At 35.2% G+C, this 27,982-nt stretch overlaps 2 protein-coding genes across 3 annotated transcripts in view; one reads left to right on the top strand and one right to left on the bottom strand.

Annotated features, from left to right (window-relative positions):
* The first annotated feature begins 742 nt into the window (after window positions 1–742).
* On the top strand, window positions 743–19,526 carry sash3 (SAM and SH3 domain containing 3). The gene is made up of 8 exons (XM_056471744.1): window positions 743–1,012; window positions 5,862–5,954; window positions 9,458–9,592; window positions 11,745–11,889; window positions 11,976–12,127; window positions 14,186–14,395; window positions 14,499–14,643; window positions 17,416–19,526. The coding sequence occupies exons 1-8, from the start codon at window positions 950–952 to the stop codon at window positions 17,634–17,636; spliced, it is 1,164 nt and encodes a 387-aa protein (XP_056327719.1). The 5' UTR covers window positions 743–949; the 3' UTR covers window positions 17,637–19,526.
* Window positions 19,527–19,568: 42 nt separating this feature from the next.
* The window catches only part of zdhhc9 (zinc finger DHHC-type palmitoyltransferase 9), a 43,593-nt gene continuing 35,179 nt past the window's right edge, over window positions 19,569–27,982 (bottom strand). The window contains exons 7-9 of one of the 2 annotated variants that reach the window (XM_056471742.1): window positions 27,317–27,420; window positions 25,056–25,173; window positions 19,569–21,957 (exon numbers count right to left, since the gene is read on the bottom strand). In XM_056471742.1, coding sequence (XP_056327717.1) covers window positions 21,790–21,957; window positions 25,056–25,173; window positions 27,317–27,420 — 390 coding nt within the window. In that variant the 3' untranslated portion in view covers window positions 19,569–21,789. The remainder of the gene's footprint in view (window positions 21,958–25,055; window positions 25,174–27,316; window positions 27,421–27,982) is intronic. The other variant, XM_056471743.1, reaches the window with a different exon arrangement.

The raw sequence follows: 27,982 nt of genomic DNA, 5'->3' as shown, positions 1-27,982 counted from the left end.
GATGACAGTAAATAATATTTGACTAGATATTTTTCAAGACACTTCTATACAGCTTAAAGTGACATTTAAAGGTATAACTAGGTTAACTAGGCAGGTTAGGGTAATTAGGGAAGTTATTGTATAACGATGGTTTGTTCTGTAGACCAGTGTTTTCCAACCCTGTTCCTGAAGGCACACCAACAGTCCACATTTTCAACCTCTCCCTAATCAAACACACCTGAATCAACTCATCAGAATATCAGAAGAGACTCCAACACCTGAAGTTAATGGGTCAGAAAAGGGAGACATTCAAAATATGTACTGTAGGTGTGCCTCCAGGAACAGGGTTGGGAAACACTGCTGTAGACTATCGAAAAAATATATAGCTTAAAGGGGCTAATAATTTTGACCTTAAAATGTATTTTTTTTAATTCAAAACTGCTTTTGTTCTTGCCGAAATAAAACAAATAGAACTTTCTTCAGAAGAAAAAATATTATCAGACATACTGTGAAAATGTCCTTGCTCTGTTAGACAGCATTTCGGAAATATTTAGAAGAGAGAAAAAAATTCAGAATTTCTGACTTCAACTGTGTGTATGTATATATATGTATATAAACACACCCATAATTATTTTATTAGTTCAGAATAAATATAAAAGTAAAAAACTCCTTTTCTGAACTTCATTCTAAACCTTCAGCTTGAACATGTTCTGTACAACACATATATAATGAATAGGTCACTAATGTTTCTGGTTTGTTGTTTTATCTGATATGTACCATCTCAACCAAAGCCACCTTTTAAAAAAAGAAGTTCCTGTCTAGTCATGTGACTTCCTCAAGCGTTTAGTTCTGCACTCCAGCGATCAGAGAATCGCTTTTCTTCTGCCTCTTCCTGCGCTGGTGGCTTTCGTCTTTCTGACAGGAGCGAGACTTTTACACACCTGACGGCTGGGAGACACTGACCACCACCATGTTACGACGGAAACCATCCAACGCTTCGGAAAAGGAGCAGAACCAAGTGCAGAAGAAGAAGGTAAGAGTTTGATACTTAATCTGCCACATGAATGATGCTCCTGCAGGTCATCCATCCCAGAATGCGCCAAAAGAACATGAAACATGACATCTGTTGGTGACTTTTTATTTAGAGATGAGAATAGTTGTGTTATTGTTATTGGTTCCATTTGGCTTCAGACCTGTAGACTTTATGAACTGAAACCATATGATTGTTTTTGGTGAAATGCATGGCTGTGCAGCAGTTCCTGTAGACACATCAGACCGCACCACACATCCTGAAGAGCTGCTTCTTCACAAAAAACCATCCACACTCGCCTCCTGAAGTCAAAGTCTCATTTACATACATCTTCAGAGGGCGCTCCACTTCTTCTTGTTCTTTCTTTGCGGTTAACTGCTTTGACAGCATTACTCTTATTTTCCATTTGATTCAGATCTTGCGTGTAACAACGATCAGTTTCGATATTTCTCCTCTCTGAAACTGCAGGTGTTTGGTAAATGCATGAAACCCCAGGCGGAGTAAGATCTGACAATTTTGCTGTTGTGCATTATGGTTGCTTTTATGTTTTTATGATTTCTTTTTTAAGTTTTTTCATATCATTATTCAGAGAAGTAGAGGGATTTACAGTACTGGTGATGATTATTGTCATGGTGTAAATGAAAACTTTTCCACATCATCTCAAAAGTGGCAGCTTCCTCTTTGGTTAGAGTTTAGATTATGAGTAATAAGTCTGACAAAATATATATTTCAGCATCATATGATGATATGAACATTGTCACTGGGTTAGTAATAATAATATGGAGTTTTGCAATGATTGATTCTAATGTAACACTCTCAAAAATAATTACTTGTTGCTTGTTCAAAACACTTATTTAAAATGAGTTGTTTAGTTCTTTTGGGACTACTTGATTGTTTTATGTTCAATCCAAGTAAATTTGTAAAAAATATTGTCAACTTGATTAATTTGTGTTGGGACATTTTTACAGTGCAATATGCAATCGTGGAAAATTAAATGGATAGTTCACCCAAAAATGAAATTTACTCACTTTTTTTTTTTGCTCACCCTCAAGGGGTTTCAAACCTTCATGAGTTTCTGAACACAAAGGAAGATATTCTGAAACAAGCAGAAAACTGGGAGCCATTGACATCCACTGTAGGACAAAGACTGTGGAAGTCAATGGTTACAGGTTTCCAGTTTTCTTCAAAATGTCTTTTGTGTTCAACAGAAGAATGAAACAGTTTGTTTACCCCAAAATGAAAAGCCATCATTTACTGACCCTTCATTTTTTCTAAACCTGAGTTTCTTTCTTTAGTTGAACACATACAGTAGGAGGATATACTGAAAATGTTAGTCCAGTAATAAAACTAATTTGGGTAGAAGTACATGAAGTAATAGAAAACATACTTAATATTACACCACCCTTTCAATTCATGTTTATTTATTTTGGAAGCTCTGATATCCAAATAAGTAAATCTGAAAAATACTTACTTGATATTTTAATATTGCACCAAAAAAGCAATTACGAGACACTAGTTACTTCCTGAATCCCCACCATCCAAGAATAGCTAGAAAAAGTCAAGTATATGATATTTATGTGATGGAAAAAATTACATTCTTATAATAATAATTCTTTACATTTGCATAGCGCTTTTCTAGACACTCAAAGCGCTTTACGCAATGGGGGAATCTCCTCATCCACCACCAGTGTGGATGATGCGACGGCAGCCATATTGCACACCACACACCAGCTGATTAGTGGAGAGGAGACAGAGTGATGAAACCAATTATGATATGGGGATGGTTAGGAGACCATGATAGACAGAGGATGCCGAGGTTACACCCCTGCTCTTCTTGAAGGACATCCTGGGATTTTTAACGACCACAAAGAGTCAGGACCTCAGTTTAATGTCTCACCCAAAAGATGGCGCAAACTGACAGTATAGTGTCGCCTTCACAATACTGGGGTATTAGGACCCACACAGACTGCACATTGAGCGCACCCTGTTGGCTTCACTAACACCACTTCCAGCAGCAACCTAGCTTTCCCATGTGATCTCCCATCCAGGTATTTAGAAATATCTGGTTCAAGTGGACTGAATACATTAAGTTGCTCATTAAATCTTCATAGAAATCTAAAAATATTAATACCTAATTTCCATCCACAGAACAAACATTTTTTAATTTACGACCCATTGCACTCGCCCTCTTATTCATCTCTTAAGATCAGGAATTTACAGCTGATATTAACTAAACTTAAGTTAAAACTACTGTGGATATCAATGGCTGTTTGTTTGTTTGTTTGTTTTTGTTTGTTTTTCAATATTTTATTTTGTGTTCAACAGAAGAAAGAAGTTTAGAACCACCGAAATTTCCCTTTTTGTTTGTGAACTCCCTTTAAACATAGACCAGATCAAACAGCAGCTTTTGTTTTCCCAGTATTGACGTCTTGCGTTTGGTTTTCTCCGTAGACTGCAGTCTGTTGTGTGATGTTGTCTAGATAGTGCACAGCTCTGCAGGGATTGGCTGCCTGTTGGTTTTGACAGACCCACTTCCTGTGCTGCTGCTGCTGCTGCAAAAAAAAAAAGTGGCACAGTGAAAACTTCAGATAAGAGCAACAAGTCAAACTGGAACAAAGATGCTCAGCAGCCCTCAAAACCCACACTGAGTCACATTTATTAACAAAATAAAAAAGCCATAATCTTGAATGAATCGACTCCATAAACTTTAACACGTCACACTGTGCAATACAATCAACAATCTCACATTCTTAACTAACAATATAAACAAAATATGGAACTATTATTTTCATCAGAGGTGCAAGTGTTATTTATTTATACTGTTTTTCAAGTCAAGTCAAGTAGGCTGTATTGTCATTTAAACAATATACAGTGCAGTACACGGTGAAACGAAACAATGTTCCTCCAGGACCGAGGTGCTACATCAAACAACATAAATTGACAACATAACACAGGACTGTGCACTACTATAAAAATTTAGAGAATGAAATAAAATAAGATAAACTAAAATAAAAACGTCAACAGCATTCAGTGCGAGACAGAGTGAAATGCCCAGCACGGTTTATTAACAATATTGAATTATACCTGCCAACACCCCATGTTTTTTTTAGGAGTCTCGCGTATTTCCGATTATCTCCAGCCACCCTCCCGTTTTGTTCATTATCCTGGAAAATTCCCGTTATTCGTCCTCCAAATTGAAATGGAGGAAGAAACTGATCCATGATCCACTGATCCAAGTACTGCTAAAATTCCTGTCGAGCTCTGACAAAGTCCCTCACATTAATAGTCTTTTCTGATCTTTCATTAACGGCCGACGAATCCCCTGTTGTAAGCGTGTAGATTGCAGAAGCATTTGTCAGAAAAGTGACAGGAACACAGCACAAGGCTGGGCTATAATGCTGAGGTCTTTTGCAAAAATAAACCTTGACCACTGACTCTTCACAACCTCATGTTTGGGTAGAGAAAATAGCACTAACTTTCCCTCACACTTCCAATAATATCCAGCTGAGCAAATGACTTGATTCAACCAGGATCTGCCACAGTGTTTGTCTTCCTCTTTTTCTTTTCTACAGTGTTTGTGGGAGGGACCGCAGGTTTCAATTTTCCCGGGTTTGCACCCGCAACAATTGGGCGGGGCTTATGTTTCGTTTGGCCGTCACGCAGAAACAGCTAAAGACTCCTTATGAAGATGATTCATTTGAAGCACTATGATTCGACTCTTTTATAAATGAATCAATAGTTTTAAACATGGTGCACTTACAGATTTAAGCTTAAGCTGGATATTTCACTTCACTTAGAGCTGTGTTAAACACTACATGAAGGGCAATTTTCAAAAACCCATAATAGGGGCTCTTTAAGCTTTATTTTTGTCCTTCTGTGATGAAACAGTTTAGCTACAACCTTGGTCCATCACACTACTGTAGGTTTCAACAAGCCTGAAGGACTCAATTAGTTAGTTTAGTTAGGGTTGGAACTAAAGCTGCAGTCACGCTAGAGTTTGAGTGTGCGAAATTTTGTTGTACGGTGCAGCGAAAAAGGGCGGGATTAAACAAGATGATTAGACATTTAGAAAATCAAGCGATTGGTTGATATCGTCAATTTCTGTCCAGAGAGGTCATATTTTGATCCTAAATTGGTCTCACGCAGTCAAGTGATGCGTTTTCGCAGGTCAGAGTTTACCAAGCTTGAACTTTGCAACACATCGAACTGTGAAACTTGTAGCACGAATTTGCGCTTCCGATCTGACGCATTCGCATGTGTATAAATGGAAATCTATGAGGAGAAAAGTCCAGTGTGACCGCAGCTTACACTGTACTAAGCTGTGGCCCTCCAGGAACTGAGTTTGACACCTGTGAGATAGTCTAACACATTATTATTACCAACATATTATGTCAAGTTTATAATGTAAAGTGTCGATGTATACATTCTCCTTCCTGTGAAACTCTACTCTCATGAACAATTGGCCCTTCAAACAAGCTGAAAGCAAGTATAATTCGTTCTTGTAATGTCCTCTGGTCTATGGATCTGAAAAGGATTATGTGTCTTTTTGTTCTGCTCAGATGTTGCTCTGGGGACCTGAAAATGCTTCAAAATATTGATCAGGATATTTGCTTGTGGAATTACGATAACATTTAATGGTCATTATAATATGATCTCTCTGTTAAACTAAAGTGGATTTGTTCAAGATGCACAGAGATACAATTTGGTAAACCTGATGCTGGATGATTCTGCATTCAAGCAAAAGGCCACTGAGTCATCATGAGAAATAAAAAACAATCCATCTATACAGCTATTGTATGACTGTGCTTTCTCTGTCCATCTACTTTAACTGTTAATATGTCTGTGTTCACAGCTCTCTCTGCAAAGGTCCAGTAGCTTCAAAGACTTTATGAAGCCAAAGCCATCATCACCTGTAAGCAACCCTGAGCCTCTACTGGACGAATCAGTAAGTTCATTTGTTCAAGAAGAAGATGTACAATGAGTAGCTGTGCACATTACTGACCAATATCTGCTGTCTTAGAGAAGTAAAACAACAGTAGCCTCTGTGTAGAAAAATCCACATTTTTTCAAGCCTTTCAGTAACCAAAGCAAACAGCTGAAATGATACTTAAGCCACACTGTTTTAAAAATATCTAGACAGATGTCATCCTCTCATGAAGCATTCGAGCAGAGAGCCTGCTTCTGTCTTATTTTAAGAAACTGTGGTAGTTTGTGCACATCTTATATGTGATACTTTAAGTGTCTTTTATTATTTATGAAATATATTTATTATATTATACATTATGTAAATTATTTTGTATCATATACTGTACACTGTTACTCTATAGTTTAGGGTTATTAGGATTTCTTTTTTAAGCACAGATTCATTAACTTGACTAGTAACACCTGTTTTCACAATCATTATTGGTTTAACTTTGTTTTATTGATGCATATAAGTCAGAGAGCCACAGCACCAAATACAGAGTCACAAAACATCAACTGCTCCAATCTAGCATCAGAAAACGGTAACACTTTATTTTGATGATAGCAACTCTAACCCCAACCTAACAGTCTGCTTATAATCTAATGAGAATTAGTTGGCATGTAGATGCAATGTAACTTAAAATTAACAAATGGAATATCAAAATAAAGTGTGACCCAGAAAACAATTAGCTCAAATTTTCATTCTCTCTGAATTAAACAATACAACATTATATTCTTGCATTAAGATTAACACATAAAAATTTATTTATATATATATATATATATATATATATATATATATATATATATATATATATATATATATATATATATATATATATATACATACATATATATACATACAGTTAAAGTCAGAATTATTAGCCCCTCTTTGATTTTTTTCTTTTTAAAATATTTTCCAAATGATGTTTCACAGAGCAAGGAAATTTTCACAGTATGTCTGATAATATTTTTTCTTCTGGAGAAAGTCTTATTTGTTTTATTTCGGCTAGAATAAAAGCAGTTTTTATTTTTTTCCAAATACATTTTAAGGTCAAAATTATTAGCCCCTTAAGCTGTATATTTTTTAATAGTCTACAGAACAAACCATCGTTATACAATGACTTGCCTCATTATCCTAACTTACCTAGTTAGCCTAATTAACCTAACCTTACGTTAAGCCTTTAAATGTCACTTTAAGCTGTATAGAAGTGTCTTAAAAAATATATAATAAAATATTATATACTGTCATTATGGCAAAGATAAAAGAAATCAGTTATTAGAAATGAGTTATTAAAACTATTATGTTTAGAAATGTGTTGAACAAAATTTCTCTTCGCTAAACAGAAAATGGGGAAAAAAATAATTAATTCTGACTTCAACTTTATATATTTATATATATATATATATATATATATATATATATATATATATATATATATATATATATATATATATATATTATGTAAGATAGAGAAAAACATTATAGATAAAAGTAACAGACATTACAGCAATATAGAAAAATAAATACAAATATGCAAAAGGTACCGCAGTAGAAAATAAATTAATTAAAAAAAGTATTACAAAAAGGAAAGATAATAAATAAATAAATAAATCACTCTCTATTCTCTCTATTCTCTCTATTCATAAGTAAGCCAGGGGCAGGGAAAGTAGGTCCGCTTTTTTATTATTATTATTATTATTGAATTTTTTTTCCATTTTCAAAATGTGAGGAGATAGTGTCAAATTATTCAGTATTACCGCAAATTGTATACTGAATCTTTTCCATTTGAATAGGCTGCATCAGATTGTGCATCCAATGTACATGACTGGGAGGAGAAGGATTTCTTCAGTTTAATGTCAGAAGCCTTTTAGCAGTTATTAAACAGAAGGCGAGGACATTTGACTCACAATCATTATTAATGATAACAAATATTTCTTGAGTACCAAGTCAGTCTCTGATTAATAGTAGCGTAAAATTCAGCTTTGCATCGCAGGAATAAATGACATGTTATTACATTATCACAGAGTAAAAACTGTTATAAGAAATCATAAAAGCAATATTTTAACACTATTATTGTTTTAATCATGTTAAAGATACACAAGCAGCCTTGTTGAGGCCTTTTTCAAAAAACTGACTTTGAACAGTGGAAGTAGATATATTTTATTATAAATCAATTGTTTTAAAATAACAAATGTCCCATAAATGTATAATTTAAAGGATTTTATGTACATAGAAAGTGTCGACCTTCTGTTTTAAAGTGTCTTTTAAACATTTTAAAAGTGTCTGTTTTATTTTCATTTAATGAAAATGAAGTCAAAAAATAAATGAATTAAAACGTGCAGGGGGCAGCACAATCGCCTCACAGCAAGAAGGTCGCTTCGAGCCCCGGCTGGGTCAGCTGGCATTTCTGTCTGTAGTTTGTTCTCTCAGTGTTCGCGTGGGTTTCCTCCGGGTGCTCCGGTTTCCCCCACAAGTCCAAAAACATACAGTATAGGTGAATTGGGTAGGCTAAATTGTCAGTGGTGTGTGTGTCAATGAGTGTGTATAGGTGTTTCCCACTGATGGGTTGCAGCTGGAAAGGCATCCACTGCGTAAAACATTTCCCAGATAAGTTGGCGGTTCATTCCGCTGTGGCAGAACTAAGCCAAAAAGAAAATGAATGAATAAACATGACACATATAAATGTACAGAAAATTGCAGTTTTGTCTTTGATCCACTTGCATAATAACTGTATCTATAAATATAAATGATGAATAATATACACATGTTAAAACAGAATCCTCTTTAATAATAAAACATTGTGTTCTGTGGAAGTGCAAAGTTGCAATAAAAGCACAATGCATCTATAAGAGACTGCTGTGAAATCCCCTCAGCTCTGACAGGTATTCTAGTTTTTTTGTCTATGACTTTGATATCAGCACATGTTGTCCTCGCAGTAAAAGCAAGAGCCTCTGACATGCTCTTTTAGGCCTCAGAAAGGAGGAGCCGCATTGACTCACAGTGATAGTGACGCAGAAACCACTGCCACAGACTTTACTGGAAATCCTCCTGAGAACAGCGGCCCAGCACTTTAAAACTAACACTGCATATACTGTGGTTATAGCGCTGATAAAGAATGCTGATTCAGCTTACAGGACAAGGGCACATCATAAGGTTCATCAAAAACAAAGGATGACAATAAAAGGCACTTCAAAAAAGTCTGTAATTTTTTAAAAAGCCCACAGTGAGGTTACTTGAGGTAAATCAGTTCATTGTAAAGCAAAGTTGAAGTTTCTTTTAAGTCTTAAGAGCACCAAACAACAAGATATGAGGACAAGCAACGCAAATAGCAATGCTTATTCAAGGACATCATAGACTGTTTTAGACAAGAGGAAGTTTGATGAGTCGAGAAGACAAATTTAATAGATACTGACGAAGTGGTGGGAAGAAATAACACTTAAAGCCTAATTGTTTTGTTGTTTTTTTGTTCAAATGTTTTTCAGCTGTTGGAAGCAGCGCCACCAGAGGAATCAGGGAAAAGTAATGGGAAACTGGGAAAGAAATGGAGAAACGTCATAACTCGCACAATGACCCGTAAAACATCCAAGATGGTACAGAAAGCCCTTGCAGAGGAGGGGGTGAGTGGAAACTTTCAGGTGTCTTTTACAGCATGATGCAATGATGAAAAGAAACATGATTTATTCATCTTAGGCAATGTTAAGCATTGCTGGATAAAGAATTGTTGTTTTTTTAATTAAAAATAAATTTAAAGTAATTAAATTTCTATAAAAATATAATGTAAAATAAGGATTTAAATGATGTATGAGTATGTGGATGTATGATGAGTGTCAAAATGAAAACTTTATAAAAATGTTTGGGGTCTTTGGAGTATATTGTTATGCAGATACATTTATATTAAAAATGAAACTGTAAAGGGGATGACCTTATGTTAAATGAAAAAAATACCTATTTTTGAAAAAACAAAAGTCATATATTTTGGTCTATCTGTTAAACTATTTAGTTTTAAATTAGAAATGAAATTGTTTTCTTAACCTGTATCATGTTTGAAAATAAAATGTAAAATATGCAAAACAATTTTATTTTCATATGTAATATTTGCGGAAAATTTTCCACCTCAACATACTTATTACTGCACCCACAATTAAATTAAATTAAATTAAATTAAATTAAATTAAATTAAATTAAATTAAATTAAATTAAATTAAATTAAATTAAATTAAATTAAATTAAATTAAATTAAATTAAATTAAATTAAATTAAATTAAATTAAATTCGGCTGGGTCAGTTGACATTTCTGTATGGAGTTTGCATGTTCTCCCCGTGTTCACGTGGGTTTCCTCCGAGTGCTCTGGTTTCCCCCAAAAGTCCAAAACGTGGTAAAGGTGAATTGGTAGGCTACATTGTTATGGAGCTAATAATATGCCAAAACAATCTGAATTTGAATTGTTCATTCATTCATTTTCTTTTCAGCTTAGTCCCTTTATTAATCTGGGGTCACCACAGCGGAATGAACTGCCTCACTGGGAAATAGCTGCAACCCATCACTGGGAAATATCCATACACACCCATACACTATGGACAATTTAGCCTACCCAATTCACCTATACCACATGTCTTTGAACTGTGGGGGAAACCGGAGCACCAGGAGGAAACCCACACGAACACGAGGAGAACATGCAAACTTAACACAGAAGCGCAAACTGATCCAGCCGAGGTTCGAACCAGCGACCTTCTTGCTGTGAGGCGAACGTGCTACCCACTGCACCACCGTTTGTTTACAATTTCTTAATTTGAATTTAAATTTCATAACTTGAATATTGAACATCTAAAATGTAAGACAAATTAAATTTTTCAAGGCTGAATTTTGTATAGATTTTTTAAATAGTATTTTCTATTTTTTTTATAGTATTTTCAAATTTTGTTGTGTTCTGATTTTTGTTTGGAAATACGTCTATAAAACATTCAGCCTTGAAACATTCAGTTGTCTTACATTTTAGATGTTCAAGTTATGAAATTTAAATTCAAATTAAGAAATTCCAATTTTGATTTATTAAACTACAATTCAGTAATTGACTTGAACACAAGTCAATCATTCAAATGAACACAATTCAAATTCAGATTGTTTTGGCATATTATTAGCTCCATAAATTGTCTGTAGCATATGTGTGTGAATAAGTGTGTATGGATGCTTCCCAGTGATGGGTTGCATTAATTTAATTTAATTTAATTTAATTTAATTTAATTTAAAAAATAGCTAATACACAGCGACTTCATTTGGGACAGTTTGAGACTGGAGGACAGCACCTACATGGGGCCCTTCTGCGGCAGAGCCCTTGACATAAAAATAAAAATAAAATTTGTTGTTCAAAAAAAATTTATTATTTGCAGAAACTTTTGAACCTCAAAATACATATTAACTGCACCCGCATACATTTCATTTCATTTAAATAAAACTAAATAAAAATATCTAATACACATAAATAAATTTTACAACAGTATTGTACAATATTACCATGTTTTAAAATGTTTTTATAGAAATATAAATAAAAACTGACTTCAATTTTATTTTGATTTAGTATTTTGTGTAAACTTGACCTGCAAGAAGCCAGCCCTTACCTTAACTACTAAAGAAGCACACTTAATATAACTTGAATTTGTCTCCCCCGTGTGGATGATATCAGGATTACATTTTCCAGCTTGTGAGATTCTTGTTGATAATAGTATGAACTCAAATGAACATCGTGGCCATCTGAAACGTGTGTGTTTCAGAATGAGAGTTGTGAGGACGGCTCTATGTCCCCTATGTCTCCCACTGACTGGACGCCTGATCTGACTGCTGGAAACAGGACATCAGTGTGCTCCAACAGCTCAGAGGACACAATCCACAGCCCGCTCTCTCGCCAGCTCTCTGGATGTAAGCCATCTATAAGCCACACTACTGTATAAAGCTGAACAGACATCATGATCCTGAATGACTTCTGTTTTGTTGCTGATGAGCAGGTGCAGACAGGCAGAGTCTGGACAGCGGCTTCAGCCAGCGGGACAGTATGAGACTTGAGGACAACATCTACATGGGGCCCTTCTGCGGCAGAGCTCTTGTCATAACTGACTTCACCCCCAGCCCGTATGATATGGACTCCCTCAAACTACAGGTCAGCCTTCCCAAAAATGTTTGGATTGGGACTCCATAATGACGGCTGTTATTATTTGATCTTTTATTTATGGATTCTTCCCTTTTCTTGTTTTTATTTGTTTGTTTGTAATTCAGTATATCTGTTAAACTTTTCATTTGAAGTAATTGTTTTCTTATTGTTATTTATTATTACATAATTATTGTGGCAGTGTTTTTGTGTAAAGTTTTCAGTCCTTTTTTATTTCTGACTTTTTAATCATTTTCATTTTTTATATGTACTAGTTTTGTTTTGTACGGTGGCCGAGAGAGCTTAATGTGCTGCAATTTAAGAAAACACATGCAGTTATAAAAAAAAAGCCAGCAAATTAAGAAAAGATCTTCACCTGTTTGACTGCACACATGCTGCAAATTCTCACAGTGCAAACGCATTTTTAAAAACGTGCTGCATTTTCTCACCACGCAAGCAATTTATGAAAACGCTGCATTTTCTCACAACACTTTCAAATGAAACACAACAGAAATATTTCAAGGGGACCCTAAATTGTGACGGACCCGGCTATTTAGGTTATGGTTATTTAGGCTAATAAAATACAAAAGGGAATCAGAATGTTTAAATACACAAACAAAACTCACCTTTCAAAGATCACCTATAACTTCACTGAGCAGTAGTCACGGCACAGCAGCATCCGTCACCTTTTAGAGCACCCTTGAAACATTTGCAATGTGTTCTGTTGTTTTTGCAAGTGTTGTGAGAAAATGCAGCGTGTTCTTGTAAATTGTTTGTGTTGTGTGAAAATGCAGCGTATTTTTAAATGTGTGTGTGTTGTGAGGATTTGCAGCATGTGCTGTCAAATGGATCTTTTCTTAATTTGCTGCTGTTTTTTTGTAATTGCAGCATGTTTTCTTAAGTTGCAGCTCTCTCGGCCACCGTAGTTTTGGCATTGTTTTATGTAAAGCATTTGGCCATCACGGGTAAAAAATAATAATATGTTTTAACTGTAATAAAAAAGAAATTAGTGGTAAATTTGAAAGGTGAATACAATGAAATCCATGTAATACGTTTAATTCAAATAGTTTTGAAGGAGAAAGACTTAATGATAAAGTAATGTGTACAGCTATCAAAAAACAGCAAGTTAGTTTTTATCAGGTATGAGTTTAAGTAAAATGTCATTATTTGTTTATTCTGATTCGGTTTCTTCGAAATTCTACTAAAACTCTTGTCATTTAGATTTTTTTGAAAATATGATTGAAAATCAGGATCATTTATTTTGAAATCTTCTGCTAAAACATTGGTGTTGTGTTGACTAGAATGACTAAACATGCCATCTATTTTATGTTATGCATAAACATGCTTTCAGTGATGAAGTTTGTAAGAAACCTCATCAGTAACACCGCCCCCCCCCCCCCCCCCCCCAAAAAAAAAAAAAAAAACTACACTTTACTCTAAAAACGTATTTATAAATTGTAAAATATATATATATATATATATTTTTTTTTCCAATTATGTGATAAAAAGCAAAAATATTATTTCAAGTAAATAATGGCAGAATTTTGTGGACAGCTAATTTCTCTAAAAACTACACTGCAAAAAACAATTTTGTCATTTTACGTGTTTTTTAAATAACAGATGTTAAATTATAGACATTTTCTGTAAAATTTCCAGTAATTCAAACATTTGCTGTAATTTTACAGTAATTTTCTGTATTTTCTTGAGTTTATAATATTTAATACAGACGTGTACATAAATATTGTGGAAAGTTGCATAAAATTCATACAATTGTACATTTTGAACAGCGCTATAATTCAAATAAGTCTTTAGTGCAAAACTGTTTTTAATAATTAATTCACCAAAAAATAATCAGAACTGGAACAACATAAGAACATTTCAAAAAAGAAACTATATATAATAGCGGTCACAAAAGACCCTTTTCACAAGACGCATTTGTAATCAGCATCTTCAATCCTATAACGTATTTAATATTTAGATTTAGTATTTAGAGTGAGTTATTTTAATGTAGATTTATATGTGTAATATGCAGAAAGCTTGTCCTGCCCTGACATTATTCTAAATGCACAGAAAGGAGACATCATCCAGATTATTGAGAAACCACCAGTGGGCACCTGGACTGGCAAACTCAACAACAAAGTGGGCTCTTTTAAATTCGTCTACGTCTCAATGCTACCAGAGGAGGAAACACCACCAAAAAGGAAGCGAACCCACAGTCATGGGCGCCAGAAACCCAAACCAAAAACCTTGGAGGAAGTTCTGGAGAGAATAGGCCTGACTGTAAGCCTCAAGTTACTTTTGTTACTTTCATTCAATAATATGTGCCATTAGATCCCAGCACAACAGAATCTGATCTCAGACTTCTTATGATTTATTCCCTTAGGAGCTGGGATCTCTCCTGTCCATGCATGGCTTCCAGAGTTTGGAGGACTTTACTGGCCTGAAGGAGTCCCACCTGAATGATCTGAACATCACAGACCCGGAGCAGCGTGTAAAGATACTGAAAGCCACAGAACTGATTCATGACTGTAAGTCCATGTAGAATCAAAACACCATAAGAGCTTTTAACCCTGCACTTGACCTCGAGTTATGGTCATTCTCATTCAATCATTCATTTTCTTTTCAGCTTAGTCCCTTTATTAATCTGGGGACGCCACAGCGGAATGAACCGCCTATGGTCAATCTAATGTTTGTTTTTTGGTTTGTTTTTTTAGACAGGGTTAGCAAACATATTCGATTCCTACTGAAATTGCTTGATTCGATCTCTTTGTGAATGTTTTGAAACCTCCTGATTCACTTGCGCACTATTCTGTGTGTTTTTTAGTAGTTTCACGATGGAAATTCACAAAAGAAATGCTCACTTTAATACTCTGATGAGACACAAATTAAACGTGTGTAATGTTGGACACCCTAAGTACTGGTTGAAAATATAATAATAATAATAATAATAATAATAATAATAATAATAATAATAATAATAAAGATGAGAACCCAGTCCAGGAGACTCGGACAAGTCTGCAGTCAAACAGTGCCTTCATAAAGTCCATGAGTCTGCAAGAGACTACAGTAGTGTCTTTCAAGTGTTTACAGTCTGAAATCTATTTATTAGAGAGAAAGATGTTCTGTCTATAATATGTTTTTAGGATGAGGAGAGGAGATGGCTGAACTAAGCATTCAAATGAAGTATTGGAGTCAATATAAACTGCATTTGCCAGCCCTGATCTCATCAACATAACAGTGCCTGTTCAGATATGTAGGTGTTAGAAACCTGCCCGGCTGCTGACCACACAAGTTTATCAACAAAAGAGTTTCTTTAAAGAAACAAGATCAAGTCACAGTCATTGACACCCTGCCCAGTAGCCAGAAAGTGCATAAAGACACCAGGATAAAAGGTCACACTTTACAATAAGGTTCATTAGTTAATGTTAATAATGCATTTACTAAGATGAACAAACAATGAACAACACATTTACTACAGTATTTGTTCATGTTAGTCAATGAAAATACAGTTGTATAATGTTAGTTCTTGATAACTCACGGTGCATTAACTAATGTTAACAAGCATGGATTTGGATGTTAATAATGCATTAGTAAATGTTCAATTCTGATTAATAAATGCTGTACAAGTGTTGTTCGTGATTAGTTCATGTTAGTAAATGCATTAACTAATGAATAAAATGTCTCCAACACTTGGCCTGCTGTAGTTTTAAATAAAAATTATATCATTAAAAAACCAAAGAGTAACACTTGTCAGTAATATAAATATCTCTGTTAATTTGGAACTAGATTATATACATTTTAATTCCCACACACTCAACGGAAAATGTCCAACGTAGTGGACGAAGCAGTGTTTTAAATATTTGACGAGTGAGTAGGCTACATAGTGTATACTAGTGTGTCATTGAGAACGCTACTTCAGACTGGTTAAAATGTGTTGATGTGTAAATAGGCTAATGACAGGATTTTCTCATGCTTTGGAAAGTCAGGGAAACACGTGTTTTACACAGTTCTTTCAATGTTCACTTTCCCTTTCAGTGTTAACTAGCCGGAAAGTCAAACTGACAAAAAAAAACTCCTAAACTGGTGTGAGTGAATCATTTCATTCCTACAAGGACTGTTGATATTGGAAAAATCTAACATTGCGATATTTCGATAGTCTGCAAAATATATATTGCGATATGAATTTAATTTCACCATCTGCATATGATACATACAGTTTTATCTGCATGAAATAAGCAGTGTTTTATTGTTTCCCAAGTCTAACAGTATTCTGGTACAGTAATTTAAAATTAATCTTTACTAATGATACAATTCCTTATGCCAAATGCTTTTAAAGTCCTCATACAGTCACATAGAAATGATCAATTATAATACAGACTCAACATTACATATCCTGCGATGTGACTATTGCGAATGATCACATTGTGATATCGATGCTAAAATAATATATTGTGCAGCCCTAATTCCTACCTTTATAACTCAAAAAGTCAAGTCCATGCAGGGAAACAACTCAGAATTGAACTGAGGACATTAAGCAGCATTTTATAACTGAATTACATGGATGAAAACGAAATGATGAGGTGGAACATCCTCTATTCAAATATTATAATCATTTATAGTAAAGACTAAGTATTTTAGTATTATAGTATTTATAGTTTAATATAGTATTTTCGAACCATACTATAGTAAAGTGTTGTATACTCTTTTATAGTATTTACAACTGTTAATGAATGTTAGAGCATACTGGAATATTAACTAACTACAGTGAACTGATCAACTGTATTAAATACTGAAGTATACTTTAGTTTTTACTGTGGTGTATTGTAAAGATCTAGTGTAATGGGTCATTTGTTTATATTACAATAGTTGTTGTATTAACACAGCAACTATAGAATTACCACAGCAGATTGAAGTACTGTACTATAGTATGGTTCAAAAACACTAATTACTATATTATTTTTCATGAGGCTAAATCACGTATTTTCAAAACCATTTAGTACATCTTATCAGAAAAACATCAATAATCAATATGTTCAACTCCAGTACAATCCACTGAACACATTGTTTGTCCTGTCAAAAATTAATAGAGGCGGCTAAGATCTTAACAAGGACATATTGTTAACCCGGGGTTAATTATGAGTAGCCTGAGGTGTGAAGGAACCAAATGCCATGTTTTGAATTGAAAATGTAAAATTCCTACAGAGTCTAGACTGCTAATTTTGCCCATCATAGTTTGTATTTGTGCATTATGCAAGCCGCATGAGTCTGTTTGATGTACTAACTTCCTTTCTGTTCTCCAGCGGAGGATGAATCCGATGCAGAGGAGCAAAAGACTGAAATGCCACGGGACTCTGGTTGTTATGAGAGCACAGAGAACCTGGCAAACGAACGCGAGGAGCCCCAGGTGGATTCCCAAGCGGAGCCAGAGACAGATCCAGACACGGAGATAAAGCTCAATGCTGTACAGGAACAACTGGAGGTGATGAAGGTGGAGGAAAGCCCCGAGACTCAGACAGAGTGAAGCCACCAGTGTATGTTCCTTCATTTGATCCTGCTTCTTTAACTCTCTTTGATGGTCAAGAGCATGACATAGCCATACGCTGGATTAAATCACATGAAGAAAAACATTTTCTCATGCACAGCCCATACTGAGGCCAAAATCATCTCTTAGATGAAGGTCATCTTCAATGGAAAGAGCTCTTTGATGTTGTTGTTCAGAAAGTGACACCACTTTAAAAATCTAGGCTTAGCTTTTATGATTTTAGCGGGAAAAGGAAGCATATAGTGTTTGTTTTTTTTCCTTACGTCATAAAATACAAAGCAGGGTGGTCCCTTTAAAATCAGATTTACTTGTGAGGTTAAATAAGCCATCCTTTCTGTTAAATATTTCATGTACTAAACATATACCGGCCACTTTATTAGGTACACCTTACTAGTACCGGGTTAGACCCATTTTGTCTTCAGAACTGCTTTAATCCTATGTGGCATAGATTCAACAAGATACTGGAAATACCACATCCCAAAGATGCTCTATTGGATTGAGTTCTGGTGACTGTGGAGGCCATTTGAGTACACTGAACTCATTGTCATGTTCAAGAAACCAGTCTGAGATGATTCACGCTTTATGACATGGCGTTATCCTGCTGGAAGTAGCCATCAGAACATGAATACACTGTGGTCATAAAGGAATTGACATGGTCAGCAACAATACTCAGGTAGGCTGTGGTGTTGACACAACGCTCAATTGGTACTAATGGGCCCAAAGTGTGCTAAGAAAATATCCCCCACACCATTACACCACCACCAGCCTGAACCGTTGATACAAGACAGGATGGATCTACACTTTAATGTTGATGCCAAATTCTGACCTCTGACATCTGAATGTCGCAGCAGAAATCGAGACTCATCAGACCAGGCAAAGTTTTTTTTTCCAATCTTCTATTCTCCAATTTTGGTGAGCCTGTGTGAATTGGAGCCTCAGTTTCCTGTTCTTAGCTAACAGGAGTGGCACCCGCTGTAGTCTTCTGTTGCTGTACCCCATCCGCCTCAAGGTCGGCATGTTGTGCGTTCAGAGATGCTCTTCTGCAAATCATGATTGTAATGTGTGGTTATTTGAGTTACTGTTGCAGTTGCATTTCTATTAGCTCGAACCAATCTGGACATTCTCTGGCATCAACAAGGCATTTATACCCACAGAACTGCCACTCACTGGATATTTTCACTTTTTCGGACCATTGTCTGTAAATCCTAGAGATGGTTGCGTGTGAAAATCCTAGTAGATCAGCAGTTTCTGAAATACTCAGACCAGCCTGTCTGGCACCAACAACCCTGCCACGTTCAAAGTCACTTAAATCACCTTTCTTCCCCATTCTAATGATCAGTTTGAACTGCAGCAGATCGTCTTGACCATGTCTACATGCCTAAATGCACTGAGTTGCTGCAATGTGATTGGCTGATTAGAAATTTGCGTTACTGAACAGTTGGAAAGGTGTACCTAATAAAGTGGCTGGTGAAATTCTGTGTGACCTAACTGTGATTCTCTAATATCTGAGAAGCTTTATCAATCTTCAAACTAAGTAGCATTTTTTTCTACTACTATTCTACTGTTTCTGTCATATTGAATGTACAAAGTAATATGCAGCTGGTGCGCTCCAAATGTTTTTTTTTTGTTTTTGTTTTTTTTTGTTTTTTTGCAAAGTATGAAAGGGAAAAGCATATATTGTTCAGTTTATGTATGTGTACTTTCATATTATACTTTTGCTTTTATTGTCAAATGATTTGGTTCCTGTTTATGGTAATGTTCCTTTTTATGTGGTGACTTTGGTTTTCGAAATGATGGTTTAATACTTGTTTCATTGTTACCCTTCTGTTTGTTTGTATGATTTCTGTAAACAATTCTTAACAAAAACACAAATGTAGTGTTTTCTTTATATATTCCACCACAAAACAATAGTAATAATACCTTATAATTTAATGAACATATAATTTAATGAACATACTTATTACACACAAATTTATGAAGTAGAAAGTGAGGAGTATGAGGATATACATGATCACAGTGTTATTACCAAGCAAAGGGAACATAACTCGTAATGGTGCATCGTTTCCAAACATCTAGAGCAGACCATCGCTTGCTAATATTCAGATTTACACTTTACACTGACTTGGCATTACAGATTTAAATTCTCTTGTGCCTCATTCAGGAATTTGCATATTGATACAAATTTCCTGATGCAAAAAATGGGATTCATTGACTGTAATTTGAAGCACATTTCCATATACTCAGTAATACCTTCAATCTACAAATGAATATTAACATCTTCCATTCACAGTGCAATCAATCACCTCAACATTACAGCATACTCACCAGAAGAAAAAAATCCCATTTGCAATAAATTAAACATGATCTGATAGAAGCATTCGGACTACATTTCCTGCAATAATGGAGTTTTATCTTTAACACATTCTTCATCAGTGGAGCCAAGCAATCAATCAAACTAAATGAATCTCACTTACCATTCCAGCTTATACACTTCTGTATGATGGCACTGGTTTAAGAATCAACCACACAACAATACTGCCCATGTTTCCTTCTCTGAAACAAATGTAGCTGGTTATGAGAAATCCATGTAAAAATGGAAGAGTCCCTGATGTGCGGTCCCTTATAAGTGGCCATCAATGTACTACGGTGAACTTAGTTTAGGTGACTACAAATACGCATTCACTTATACAATGGGGGCACATTCTGCTACTGTAAACATGGTGAAAATAAGGTGGAGCACAATTTAAAGAGTTCTCAATTCAATGCAAAAGCATGCTTAAATGAAGGTTTTCCCATGCCTGGACCAATCATTTTCAGATGGAAACCAAAGCTTTTTTTCTTTGATAAAGTGCACAAACACCACTTTCCTCAAAGGGATAGTTCACACAAAAATGTCCTCACCATTTACTCACACTCAAATGGTTCTAAACTTTGTTGAACGTTGGAAAAAAGCAGCCACTGAAATACTGACGAAAGGTGGAGGAAAATAGCCATTGACTTCCATAGTATTGTTCCTACTATACAAGTCAATGGAATTTTTTTTCAACTTTCTCCAGTATATCTTCCTTTGTGTTCAACAGAAGAAAGAAACCGTTTTGGAACAAGTGGAGGATGAGTTTTACTATTTTTGGGTGAACGATCACCATAAATAGGTGCACAAACACACAATTTGGCCTTGAGTAGGGATAGAAATTTCATACAGGTGATGCTGAATGATGGCAGACAGTAAAGGAAAGACCTTGCTATGAAGGAAGAACCTAACTTCAAGATCAAAATAATAGCTCTAACAACAAATCAGGCATGTTTTCCACTTCTTCAAGGGAATTTACAGCTTTTCGATCATTTTTACATTATGTACATTAACTCCATGGCTTTTTTTTGCAGATCATTAAGCGCTGTATAAAAATGATGGTGTTACTTACATGAGTATTATTAGGGGATTATGGAGACATGTGTAGATGGTAGAGCATAGATAAGGCACTCTTACTGATGCAGATCGGCCTGTACTTACTGACAAGCGTCGCGCTTTCCACCATCCATGCTGATTGTAAAAATCAAGTTTGGAGTTTTAACGTCCTGTTGTTTTGACATGGAGTTGAATCACATTTATGACTGATTTACTAAGCTGATCCAAACGGCCCCATCATCATGAAGCAGATTCTTTAGGCCTCGGTTTATGGCTAAAGCACTTTTCCTTATCACACCTTGTCCAAAAAAAAAAAAAGTCTAATCCAGAGGGCATTCAGCACAAATGACTACAGAAGCTAATAATGGGTTTTACCGGGCACACAAAAGCTTAGGAATAATGGAGGCAGGCTATACAGAAAAAACAACCCAACATTTCATGAGCTCTTCCGAGGGAAATAATGTCTAAATTACGCTTCAGGGCGGCCCATTCTCATCCGATTCAGTCTGTGGTTCCCCATTTCCCCCACCGTGAGTTTCATCATGCTGTGATTCAGAGAGAAGAGTCCCATGACCTCCGTTTCTCATCTTGAGTTCAAGTGGAGGATTCAGGCAAAAAAAAAAGCGTCCTGTTCTGTGAGAGTATTCGGATGGCTCTGACGTCAGAGTCAATCAGCTGTTCTGTGTGGTCCTTCATATTCAGAAGTCTGTGAAAATGCTGTTAAAGCTAGTGGGTGGACTCTTTGATGACCGCAGGGGCGACGGTGTTGGGAGATATTGGCGAGGAGGGTTTCTCTTCTTTTGGGGAGCTGGAGCTCTTCTGGGTGCCTGAACCGATGCTGGGCTTGGCTTCATCAGGAGTGTGTTCATTAGGGATCAGCGGAGCGGAGGATTTCTGCAGGAAATATCAATACACCATCAGCAATTTAGTGGTGTTCACATGCATGCAGTCATTCAGAAACTGGGTTAAGTGTACACCAGTTGATACTTAAACAGGTCGCTTGGGGAGCCTTGGAAGATTAACACGATCAGGTGTGAGAGGAGGCTTCTTGATGATGATGATGATGATGATGATAATTATGATTAATGAGAATTTGAATAATATTTTCAGTAGGAGATGTTTTGTAGGAGAACAGAACAGTTATCGTGAGTCTTGTGCAACATCAACATTTTTTGTAAATGTTTAAAATCTCCCTTATGAGTGCAATCCATTTAATATTGTATTTACAAATAGAACTTTTATACACACACACACACACGCTGAATATCCATTAAATATCTGTTAAATAACTGTGTTTTCACACCGAAAGCGGCGAGGCCGTCAAAGTAGCTGGAAGTCATTCATTTTTTAATGGGAGCCGGTGGCGGTGCGGTGCGGCGTGTGTTTACCGGTGTGGGCGTCAAGGAGAGTTGAAATCAAGTCAACTTTATGGTAATGAGCTATGATGCGTTTCAGCGGCAAACAGTCGAAATGTAGAAGTCCACTACTTGAGAGGAGTCCAGAAACAGTGTTGCCTGAAATAGCTGACTTTTTCCAGCCCAAAAGCTGTTCAAAGCCCACCTATTACAATAATATCTTATTTAATTTTAATTTATTTAAATCGAAATGAACCGAGTTCCTTTAACTGTCATAATCTTCAACCATACAGCAATTAACACCAGCAGTCACAGAACCACAACATAACCAGATCAGATCGAAACACTGCCCCCTCTCACCCACACACTGCACTTAATGTTGTGTAGATTACACTTCCTATTAGAGTATGTTTTACTTTCGAAATGGGGTATAAATTCGTCCCATTTGGCATTTTAAATTCTTTTGAGCATAAATAGGTGCTGCTTGTAAAGCAGACAGGGCATCCATGTTTGTTCTTGCAGTTAATTGTGGGGGAAAAAATTATAGATAAGTGTCATGATAAACTGCCGAGTTTAACTGCAGGCGATGTGTGATGTGCGTGCACGCTAAGGGGAGTCAGATTTGTCCGGGGAGTCCGATTTTGATACAACTGTCCATCACCTCCTCTTGCGAGTGGGCCCACTCGGTTTGTGCTATGCACTGGTCACTACTAACTGAATAGAGTAGAAGCACACAGTTATGTTTTGTTAAATAAGGTGCATATAAAATTAACGTTTCAAAACCACCCTAATGTTGTCAACCCGCCAACGACATTTTTTACCTGCACAAACAAATTTAAAACCGCCCAATCTGGCAACACTGTCCATAGAACACGTTCACTGTGAACTTTGGTTCTGACCACAGTTGTTGCCAAGGGTTTGATTATTGCGGTCGCTGGACTTCCAATTATTTACGATGTTTTCTTACAGGGACATACATTAAAAAACCGTTACTGGCAAGCTAATGTGCATTACATGTTATTTTTCTTAAAAAAGCGTGAATTTCATGCTAAATATAAAGACAGTACAAAACAGTACTGCTGCTTCAGAATATTTGAGACATGGACCCATATTGAACAAGTGGAGTGGAGTCACACACGCAACAACTTTTCACACTAGGAAAGCACGTTTTTATGCGGAATGTAACTGATTTGCTGATATGCTGCAACAGCCCCTTTAAATTTAAGATCAACTTTGACGCTCTCGCCGCCTTTGGTGTTAACAAGCCAGCACCTTTTTTTGTGATAAGACTGTGAAAATCGTTCTGTTAAAGATGGATTTAAAATTGTGGTTTAAAACAGAATTATAATCATTTTTATTATATTTAATTACAATAACTATAGGGGTTATTTAAATTAATATTTAGAATAATACTATTATTATTGTTGTAATTATTGATAGATTATTATAGTATTATTTGCCCAGTTTAAATGAATGAATAAGAATTTAAATGTTAATAATAATAATCATCAGTAATTATAATAAATATAATTATAGTTAATTGTTATATGGTTTTTATATAATCTATTATTATTATCATTATTATTATTATTATATACTATTAAAAAAAAAATGATGTTAATTAGGATCTGGGGGAGGCCGATCCAGCCTCTCTCGATCTCCGAGGCTCTGTACTAGTTCTGAGAAAGAAAAACTAAAATCTAAATTCACTCAAAACAAGTGAATATTAACGGCTAAAATTGGCAATGAAAATTTAGTTATTAAGACCTTCAAAATGGTACAAAAGAGAAGTTTTTTTTTTTTTTTTAAATATGTTAATTGTATTAATATTGTTATTAGGGATGTAACGATTCACCGGACTCACAATTCAATAAAATCCACGTGATCGTCTCATGATTCACAATTTAGTCACGATTTTCTAACAAAATAATTTGAAACAAATTTAAGGTGAAGAGCCCTTTCATTTTTTCTTAAATGCTGCACATTTCTGCAAAATAATACATTTTTGCCCATAACTAAATTACTATTTTAAAAACAAATTCCAAAAAGAAAGTAAATAATATAAACTAAAGACTCATTAATACAAACACACTAAAACTGTGACATTTTGAAAAAGCAGTATCAGCATATCTATGTTTTCTGGCATAAGCTGAGTTCAACATTTATACCGGTTTGAATCGTCACATATTTTAATCAATTTTAACCCCCTCACAGTAAATCGTTCCAGCCCTAATTGTTATTTGTGGTTGTATATTTCAGGACAAATGTAAAATTACTATACTACTGTTTATGATCATTTTCAAGCTTTATTTGCATAAATATACTAATATAAATAAATATAAATTTTCCTGGTAACATTAAGGCTATGAAAAAATACAACAAATAACATATGAACACCCAAGTTATAACAATCAGAGACTTTAGCTCTACTATTATTTGCCCTATGAAAGTGACATGAAGCTAAAACCACTTAATGCATTCATTGACTCTATATGGATTTTTTTCTCTGGCCTTCTAACCCTCCCAGCTCTTAGGGTAATTGATTTAGGATTTTGCAGACTCACTACTCAACACACAGTAAGGCATCCAGCAGTATTTCTGCCGAACGCACACACACTCGCTCTCTCACTCACTCACTCTTACTGTGGTCTGTGTAGCAGGATTGCTGCTCTTATTGACAGGAACAGTAGTTGCATCATTAGAGGGGGCGGAGCTACACGAGTCTTCCAGCATCAGCCCTCTTCTGTCCAGCACACTATAATAAAAATAAACACAGAAAAAGGTATATTATCCTTTGTTCAGATGTGGCTTTTTCATAAAGCTTTGCACATTTAAGATCTGTTTTCTTGTTTTAGTGTATTTTTTACTAACAATTTCTTTTTCAACATTTTATTACATTTTATACATTAAACATTTTATATACTCATTGACTCATGTTTTATCAATTATAATCAATTGTTTTATCAATTATAATCAAAATGAACAGGTTTTTTTTGTCAATTTAATGTATTTGAGCTGAATAAATGTACGGATTAATCTTTTTTAAAATGTATTTCTGCCAAAATTGAATGATAGTTTTCACAATAATAATATAATATTTAATGGGGCACAACTGTACTCAACACAGATTAAAGTAGGAATGGAACAACTAATTGATAAAATCACTAACTGTTGATAATGAAATTAATTGTCAAACTTTAGACTAGCTTAAATGAAACGCTGCAGCAGTAGAATATTACTATTAGTCACTGTTGTGGTTTTCAGCGAAGGCTAATGATGTTACATTTGTGCACTGAACGGTGGAAGTTCATCTGTTCTTTTGCTTCCGTTTCAAAAAAAAAAGATTAGCTGTTTATTTATTATTTATTATTTTTATATTTCAACAAATTCTGCTACTTAATATCTTATTGTCATGGTGCTTATGTCCTAATTTCATAATGTGAATATAAATGAAGTACAACACTTGGGTCTGTGTTTGTTGCGTTCATTTGATTTTTGATTTTAACTGAAATAAAGGAAGAGGAATCTGCAATTTTTGTTTAATTTGCTCACAAAAAACGGAAAGAAATAAATGACTAAATTTACGGATTCTATCATTTGAACCACACACAGTTAGCAGGCATGCATTTATTGAGTACGCTTAAATTGAATAAAAATGTAAATTAGCAATATTATTAGACATTTGTCATTAAAATAACGTCATAGTTAGGCCTGGGTGCTGATCTACAGAGGAATATTATTTTGAGGGCGACTTCACAAGCTCAAATTTGTTTGACCAATCAGAGAAAAATGGGTGTTTCAACACCTCCTACATGTGAATAATGAATTTTAAAGATGTTTATTCATTTTCCTACCCTGAACCAAAAAAAAACATGAAAATAGAGCCAAAATCTTATTTTGTTTTCATTTTTTGTGAGCAAATAAAAAATGAAAAAAATGGCCATTTCCTCATTTCCTTTATTTCGTTTAAAATAATTTTTTTTAATCAAATGAATAAACACAACATACACAAACCCACTTGCTTTGCTTTTAGTTTATTTATATTTATAATATTTACAGAACATTTACCATTCAAAAACAAACTTTGCTTTTTATTTAAGTATTAAAATTTCACAATTAAAGATCAACAAACTCTATAAGGGCAACGCAGTGGCGCAGTAGATATTGCTGTCGCCTCACAGCAAGAAGGTTGGGAGTTCGAGCCTCGGCTGGGTCAGTTGGCATTTCTGTGTGGAGCTTGTATGTTCTCCCTGCGTTTGCGTGAGTTTCCTCTGTGTGCTCCTGTTTGCGGTACAGGTGAATTGGGTAGGCTAAATGTCTGTAGTGTATGTGTGTGTGAATAAGTGTGTATGTGTTTCCCAGTGATGGGTTGCAGCTGGAAGGGCATCTGCTGCATAAAACAAATGCTGGTGGTTCATTCCGCTGTGGCGACCCCAGATTAATAAAGGGATTAAGCCAAAAAGAAAATGAATGAATGAAACTCTATAAGAGGCTTTTGTATTTTTAAGTATACTTGTTTACATAAATAATACACTGATTTACGATTTTAAATAGTTTATATTAAAGCTAACGCCAACATTTTTTGTGTTTTTATCCGATTAGCCGAAAATAACCTAACTAATCGATTATCAAAATAATCGTTAGTTTCAGCCCTAGATAAAAGTAAAAAATTATGTTTTGTAAGCAACAAATCAGCATATTAGATTGATTTGTGAAGGATCATGCGTGACAGAAGACTGCAGTAATCATGCTGACAATTCAGTATTTACATAGATTACATTCCAAAATATACTATTAATAAAGAAAACAGTTATTTTAAATAGACATGCTATCCCTTACAATCTAGCTCAAGTGTTAAAATATGCTACATTCAAGCAAGTCTGCAGTAACATTCTTACCTGGGGTAAGTTGGGCCACACAGAACCTCACAGCAGTTCTTAATGATGTTCTTGTGACTGTACGGATTCTGCACACGGTTCTTCCCTGACCACGAGCCTTTGATCTGTGCAGAAGAGATGAAGAACTTAGACCGTCGAAAATAAAACAGCACAATGTCAGAGCTGCCACTGACGGTCACCAGATGACAATGTAAAAACCTGTGCAAAAGGGAGCTTGCTAAAAAAAGAATGTCTTATTTGTTATGGTTTATTTAAAAATGTGTTACTTCAGCTCAAGACATTCCTTCCCTGCAGATCAAGGATTTGATCCAGTCAAGAACTTCAAGGATCTTCATCTTAAAAAAAAACGTTACAGTTTCATCTGCTCCTGGAAAGAAATGTATGAATTTATCACAGGAAAATCTGAATAAAAAAAGACAACTCAAGTTTCATGTGTTGTATTCCTCACAAAAAACACTAGACCAGCTTTAGAGTTCAGTAAGAAGTTTAGTTGGATCTGGTTTCGACCATATCTGCAGGGATTGATCAATTTATTATGAGCTGAATCCAATTTATGCTAAATCAAAAGGTGAACAAACATCATTACTTCCAGCAAATGCATTCCTTCTATCACAGTTTCTCACTATATTTCTCTCCTCATTAACAGGAAAAGAAGAGCCAGAGGGC

This window comes from Danio aesculapii, chromosome 14, assembly GCF_903798145.1.
Source record: "Danio aesculapii chromosome 14, fDanAes4.1, whole genome shotgun sequence".
NCBI classification, from domain to species: Eukaryota; Metazoa; Chordata; class Actinopteri; order Cypriniformes; family Danionidae; genus Danio; species Danio aesculapii.
Note: the sequence above shows the minus strand (reverse complement) of the source record. Positions and strands in the feature narration are given on the sequence as shown.

Coding starts and splice junctions, on each gene's coding strand:
- sash3 (XM_056471744.1), top strand. CDS start 950: ATGTTACGACGGAAACCATCCAACGCTTCGGAAAAGGAGCAGAACCAA. Junction 1,013..5,861: donor ACCAAGTGCAGAAGAAGAAG/GTAAGAGTTTGA, acceptor CTGTGTTCACAG/CTCTCTCTGCAAAGGTCCAG. Junction 14,644..17,415: donor CACAGAACTGATTCATGACT/GTAAGTCCATGT, acceptor TCTGTTCTCCAG/CGGAGGATGAATCCGATGCA.